Genomic DNA, 7,481 nt, shown 5'->3' with positions numbered 1-7,481 from the left:
CCTGGGATTCTTCCCTTTTGGTCTTGCTCCTCACACGACGTTACTCCACATGGACTAGTCTAGCACTTCGTCCCTCCTGCAAGAGGCAAAGATCCAAAACAAAATCTAAAGCTGGTCTATACAATGTCAACGGAGATTTGATACCCTCCTCGCAGTGTTCAGAAGATCCAAGGTACCTTTGACCTCGATTGAAGTGTATCAAAAACTGGCACCCTTCATGAGAGCCCTTCTTGTTAGGTCATTGTCACAAAGATTTCAGTGAGAACAAAGGGTCTTTTGTTGCCTTCAAGACGCATTGAGAACTTCATGTGACTTCCAAAACATACATCGACCAATGAAGCTCAGAGTAAAACACCCACAAATCCTCACGTCAACCCTTGCCACGCTGGGAATCTAGCTTCCTTTTTTGTTGTAAAGTTGAAGCGTCTCAACTTCCAAAGATGAACTTCGAGTGTAAGAATATCGTCAATCCACTTCTTTTTTGAGAAGCTCGCTAGACTATCTTTCTTCCCTTTCGATCCCCCACTTTTCAGAAAATTTCGAGCCTTCGATTACTCCACCACGATGATCAAGACCGAAATCCTGCAGCTCTTCAGCATTTACACCCTATTACTTTTCTCTAAATTTCATGCCACCATTTCACTTTCACCAGTTGGAATTATTGATGTTGCTCATGAGTCTGCTACAGGAATTACTGATGCGCACGACGCCGGAGCTGTCAAATCTACAATAGAACTAGCAGGTGAAAGAGTACCTCACTCTCAACCTCAACCATGTCGAAGAAGCATGGCTGGTTGTTTCCCTGGCTTCCTCAGAAGTTCCACGACCAGCGCACGAACTTCGCAAGCTGGTATCAGAGGAGGCGAGACCGCTGAAGGCACTAGAGCTGGCGAAACTTTCGCAAAACCAAGATCTTGGACGTTTTCGATTGCATCAAAGTTTCGTCGAGTTCGATCCAAACTGCTCTTTGGGTTTTACCCTGCAACCAGGGACAATTGGAATCTTGGTAAACACGCTCCTTTCCTTCAAAAAAATGAAATCGTAGATTGACTGAACTCCTTCCTCCCCTCACAATCTCAGTTCATGCGAGCTATGAAGAGATTCTTGCTAGTGCTATCAGATCGAAATCTGGCTGGGGAGATGATGGAAATTTCGCCGCCAACCTCGCTGATCTAAGAACTGCTCGAAGGCAATCAACAGCTACTCTTGGTTTGCATCCATATGTAAGACAATACATCTTGAAGATCGAGATCCCGAATCTACACCAAGATCTCGTGAAGTCACTCGATAAAGTCTTGAAGAATCTTCTGCGAGATGGTGGGGGAAGAGGAGAAGCTGGCTCCGATATGGGATCTAAAGTAGCGATCATCAATAAATTTTTCAAAGCTGAACTTCAAGACCCGGAACTTGCACCTTATCTTGGAACTCTCAAAGGTCAATTGGACAAACTAAATGCATTACACCCTTCATCAGATTCTACCGCCGTCCCAGAGAGCTTATCTTCAGCTCAACTTCCACTCAAACCATCATTTTCAAATTTGGGGAAACTGAAAATACCGCCAGAACAGTCTCAATCAACACGCAACTTTTGGGAAGATATGAGCTGTGAGTTTTTCGCACAAATGTTTGCAAAAAGCATCGACCAACTGAACGCAATATCTCCTTCTGAACAACCCACAGATCAATTTAACGCTGAGAGGAATCATCTGAGGTATCTTATAAAGATAGATAAGCCTATACTCCAAGAATGGACCCGGATAGAACAACTCACTGCTGAATTTGGACACACTACTTCACCTCAAGCATGGGGAGATAAAGCTTTTCACCCCAACCAATTCACAATATCGGAATATAAAAACCTGAAAGCGATAGGCGCAGCACGCAGACCTTTGATTCAAAAAGCGACTCTTGCTTCGAAAGCTTCATACTACCAAGGACAAGGAATTGATGATGCAGAGATTCTGATAAGGCGCAAGCTTGAACTTGAGAGTTTACTGATTCAAAGTTTTGGGGAACGGTTGGATGAAGTCAAGGAGATAGTACAGGGGTTGGTTGATGGGTCCGATACTACTGCTCGGCATTATCTTACGTTCATCGACAACTTCAATTCTCGAACCATGAATCTAGGTAGAAATCCAGATAGTGCGTTGGCTCAACTGAGGATGCAAGTCCAACTACCTAATCAACCTTCGGCGACCCGGCAAGGGAGAAGACCACCGTCTCGTCCAACTCCCCAACTCAATCATGTTGACCCTCAAAGCGGCTACGCAGATCCCGAAAATCCGGTCTTCCATGGTGTATCTTTTCGAGAAGGTGGTCCATTTGATCGCTACTCTCCTGATGCTCAACAGCAATTTGTTGAAAGTACATTATTACAGAGGATATCTCGTTGATAGTTTGTTTGAATCTCCTCGGAATTTCTTGAATTGCTCTTTATTCAGAATGTCTTGGGTGAAAAAAGATGATCACTTTGATGACCAGTGAATTTTCAGAATCAGATACTTATTCTTTCTGACCTCATTGTTTTCTATATGATTGTACACCTCACAAAGCAAAAGACTTGTTTCATTTTTGGTGATAAATCATAATTTCCTAGCCTTTTCATTCAATCCTTCCTGTTTTATTTCATTCAGTATCTGATCACCATTCATTTTGTATCTGCTGTAAGCTCTCCAATTTCCTCGATCAATTTTCATGGCACTGAAATCTGAAAATTCAACATTCACAGAGTGAACCTTTTCTTAAGTTTGATTCAATCACAATTTCCAACATGTCAACCTTGACAAATCAGTCAAGAAGTTCCAGTGTCCTGGGTCGTGGTTTTCCCAATCAAATTATAACAAGCTTTGCCAAATTTGAAAGCACCATGTTCCACAACCAGAAAATACTCTGAAACATTAAGTTTGAAGTTGCCTTCTGAATCTGCATCAACTCAGATCAACCTTAGGTGCACCAGCAGTACCCACAATCTCCTCAAAGTGCTTCAATTTGACTTGAGCTGGAAGAAGCCAAGATCTATAAAAACCGATTAGGTTTGATTTTGGTGCAAGTACGGAAAGAAGCCACATACATAAAGTACATGACTTGATGTTCCCTTCATTGCCTGATCAGATTCGATGTAGAGTCTTAACAATTGAAAGAAGAGGTCATGAGGTAATAGTGACACCAATTTCTAGTCTAGCAGAGTAGATAACTTTAGAAAATGGGAAACCACACGGAAACCAGCATGGAAACTTGGCATCTGAAAAGTCAGATACTATCACCAGACAGTTTTTTTTGGCCACGGTGTAGTTTTTAGTTTTTCTTCTTGGCCAAGAGAAAGAGATACATACAAAACTTGGCAGATTCTCATCTGAGTCCAACTTGTTGAATTGCGACATTGAGTACCTCAATGATTGTGATCATTCTGATATTCCTGCGAAGAACAGAACAAACTCATGCTTCAAGCCTTAAAAGCGGAATCTTGATGGAGGTAAACCAGCTGACAACAATCTGATGCCTTTGTTGCTTTAGTTAAGGTCGAGGGAAGAGGATAGATCACTTGAGAAAACACCAAGTTCCTCACATATTCAATTGTCGTGACAAGTTCAATCGATCCTCACTTTCACCCAAGACTTAATAGAGCTTTGATGATGAATTGTGATAGAATTGAGAGTTTACCCAGTTATTATGATACTATTGGGTATTGATGTGAAATTGTGAATCAAGATGTGCTCCGGCCGGTATCCGGCGGCTTCAGGCCATTCCGACAACCAAACCGACAGATATTTTGTCTTATCCGCACCAATCGGATAAAATCCAATCGGGTTTTTCCAAAAACCCCTCGTCCAACAGTCGAGCTGGTACACCGGATACGCCGGATTTGAAACGGCACCCGGACGAGGCACAAGGTAGGTTGCTGGAGTCCATCGACTAGCAGGACTTCTACCACACGTCAAGGATCCAGGTCTTGTCATGGCAGACAGGCCAGAGTCTATGAGACTCAACCACCCGACCTGCTCCTGCCAAGAGACTGCTATCTTCCGCTTTGGTATGATCTGACAGGATCAGACGAGTTCAAGATCTCAAGGTGATGGTCATATACTCCATCTCACATGAACTGCTCTCCAAGCTTCTCTCACTCGTCCCTTTCCGTATCATTCCATTTCCACTTTCATCCTTCCCGTGTTGGCCCTTTCTCCCTCAGCATGGCTTTCAGAACAAGTCTCCAAGACTTCTTGGTTTCTCTAAAGGAGGAGACAAAGATAGAGGTACCAACATCAGAGTGCGTCACAGACAACAGGGACCTAAGCACAAAAAGGGGGGGGTTAGCCCTTAGCCCTGTTCTCTGGCCTACTTTCTTGGAGGGGTCAGTCAGAATTTGTGGGGAGGGAGGGATGGACACAAAAACAAGAAGTCTTGGAGACTTGTTCTGAAAGCCAGGCTGAGGGAGAAAGGGCCAACACGGGAAGGATGAAAGTGGAAATGGAATGATACGGAAAGGGACGAGTGAGAGAAGCTTGGAGAGCAGTTCAAGTGAGATGGAGTATATGACCATCACCTTGAGATCTTGAACTTGTCTGATCCTGTCAGATCATTCCAAAGCGGAAGATAGCAGTCTCTTGGCAGGAGCAGGTCGGGTGGTTGAGTCTCATAGACCCTGGCCTGTCTGCCATGACAAGACCTGGATCTTCGATGCATGGTAGAAGTCCCGCTAGTCCATGGACCCCGGCAACCTACCTCGTGCCTTGTCCGGGTGCCGTTTCATCCATTACCTTGTTGGGCCATGAGAGGCGTTGGCTTTGGATGTGACAGCTTCCATGTGGAATCTTTGAGAAGGACAAAATTTGTATGAGTCTGTATTGCATCTCATTATCTATTTTGTGTAACACTTATGTTTGTTACAAAGTAATGAGCAACTTTTTAACAATGATGTACACGTGAACAATGTGTCACGTGTGTGGGGGGAGGTGCCTCTAAACCGTCTTCTCTAGGATGAAACTTGAGAAGGAGGGTAGCTGGGACTTGAAAAGTCTCTAAAAGAGTCCTGTTTCGACTTGTCCAAGCGCCGCCTTAGGATCCGGATAACCGAGAGCAGGATCCAGAGTTTCTCTAAAGGAGGAGACAAAGATAGAGGTACCGACATCAGAGTGCGTCGCAGACAACGGGGACCTAAGCACAAAAAGGGGGGGTTAGCGCTTAGCCCAAAACTCAGTGTCTTTGCAAAGCCTGAGCCTTGCGCAAACCCCCGCACTGTGCAAAGGAGACTGTCGAAAGAACGTACTCATGCCATTTCCAGATTTCCTAGTTATCTAGCCTGACTATTGTTTATCAACGTAATCAATGTTGCCGCGCGACGTTTGGCCTCGTTGGTATAGTCACGCAGGTAGATGAGATAACAATTTGAGGTCCAACGGCCTAGCTGTTGGATTTCGGTATGATTCATGCCCAGAGCGTTATGTAGAGAGGCACCTCCGACGCGAAAGGAGTGGCCAGATAAAGTAGTAAGGCCTTCTGCATCCCAGATCTCCTTGCAGCGACAAATGACCGCCGTCCGTGTCGAATTTACTCTGACATCTCCATTGATTATCCGCACCGATCGGATAAAATCCAATTGGTTTTTTTCCAAAACCCCCTCGTCCGACAGTCGAGCCAGTACACCGGATACGCCGGATTTCTGCCGGATAACCGGAGTATCCAGTGTATATCCGGCATTATTTTCCCCTCCCCTCATTCCAAATACCGCACTGGCCGGATTACCTGGCCACCGGACAATCTTGGAGCCCTTTCCGGCATCCGGATCCGACGGATATCCGACCAGAACGCGGGTCCGGGTCTCATCTTGAATTGTGAAAGGGTAATTTACAGTTGACTCTGAAATAACCCATATCCCCAATACACCATACTCTACCCTAACCCATAGTTTTTGGCCTCCATATTTTTTATGGGCGGGGAAAACGGGCCAAAAACCCATAACTCTATCATACCCCATAACCCATAGCTTTTTTTGAAAATCAAAGCCAAAAACCCATAGTTTCCCACAAAAAATTCAAATATTGCACCATAGAGTCTCAATCCATCTGCTGAGCAAGATCTTGAGCAGGATATTCAAGAACTCATTTCATTGAATTGTTCATAAAAAAATATGATGCCCATTACAGAACTCCTAAATCCTACCTATGAGCACACGAGTGGCCTTGAGACCTGGAGTCCGGAGGAAATCTTTGAAGCAATTAGACAATGCAACAACATCACACCTCTATCTGCTCCAGAACACACTGAGATCAAGGTGCCTCCTTGCCCAGCATACTCTGACTTCCTTAAGTCAGCCAATGTAATGACAAATTACCTCAGACAGAAAGATTCTGAGGAAGCAAAATCTTGTGGGAGGGCTCTTTGGCAAGCTCTGCATACATTCAGTGCAGCTCCTTCCAAAACGCTAGTCCAGCCCAACCTATTAGGCATTGGGCGAAATTTTCGCTCTTTTTTCTATTTTTTTGACCGACCAGCGATGCGCCCCACGAAGCAATCCGAAGATTGCAGAAGCGAGTGAGTTTCACAGGTAAAAAGCCCTGTCGCTTTGCCCGGCTATCTTTTAGGGTCAGATGTTCATTTGCCTCGGTCCGATGACCGCTTGACTCTTGTCTTCGAGGTTTTTGCTCGTCAACTCCAGCAGTTTGTGACCAATCCAGAGGATCAAGATTTGAATCTTTTGATTTAATTTCAGCTTGAAATTGGACAAGTCTGTCTAGTTTTGAGTCAATAAAATGTTCCAATTTTGACTGCCACGTTAGAAGAAAAAGTCATCGGATGATAGATCACGGCTGCTGGGGGATACCCGGGTAGATTCAGAACGGGGGGCCCCAGGCAAGGTATGTGTGAAATGTCTGAAAGGTGTCTTTTGTGGCGCAATTAGGGCTTGTGGCTTTTACAGGTCAAGCAAGGATGCTCTACGCCCGATGAAATTTCAGAAAATTTTTGTAAAGCAAAACAAGAAATATTTTTTTGCTGTGCTTTGGGTGGCTTTGATATTGTGCCAGCCATCCCTACTCAAGCATTCCAAGAAAACTGAACTACCTTTGAATTGGTTCCCGCAACCAAAAAACGAAAATTTTCAGAAACCTCGCCCAATGCCTATTGTCTTTCCTTGCTTGCTCTTCTTGAAACATATGCAATGAAATCTCATACTCTCTTGCCTTCTGCAAAAAAATCTCTGCAATAAACCATAACCACTAATATGTATATGGGTGATTGCAGAGGATCCTGATAGGCCATACTCTAAGATAACCCATACTTTTTGGGTTCCATAAAAGGGTATGGGTTATCTCAGAGTCAATGGTATACATACTAAACTTAACAAAGTCCCACGCTCGCGCACGCGCATCCCGCGAGAGGATGCGCGAGCGTGGGACTTTGTTAAGTTTAAATTTATACCGGTTCAATGTGATCTCATGTGTAAGTATGTAGTCATTCAAGACCATGTGTAGGATGATGGTGTTTGA

At 44.4% G+C, this 7,481-nt stretch overlaps 1 protein-coding gene across 1 annotated transcript; it reads left to right on the top strand.

Moving 5' to 3' along the window:
- Positions 1 to 564: 564 nt before the first annotated feature.
- MELLADRAFT_70300 (uncharacterized protein) lies at positions 565 to 2,393 on the top strand (the record flags this gene model as incomplete). Its single annotated transcript, XM_007419685.1, has 2 exons — positions 565 to 1,006; positions 1,081 to 2,393. The coding sequence occupies 2 exons, from the start codon at positions 565 to 567 to the stop codon at positions 2,391 to 2,393; spliced, it is 1,755 nt and encodes a 584-aa protein (XP_007419747.1).
- Between the last annotated feature and the right edge of the window lie 5,088 nt (positions 2,394 to 7,481).

Source organism: Melampsora larici-populina (genome assembly GCF_000204055.1).
Source record: "Melampsora larici-populina 98AG31 unplaced genomic scaffold MELLAscaffold_372, whole genome shotgun sequence".
NCBI lineage: Eukaryota > Fungi > Basidiomycota > Pucciniomycetes > Pucciniales > Melampsoraceae > Melampsora > Melampsora laricis-populina.
Note: the sequence above shows the minus strand (reverse complement) of the source record. Positions and strands in the feature narration are given on the sequence as shown.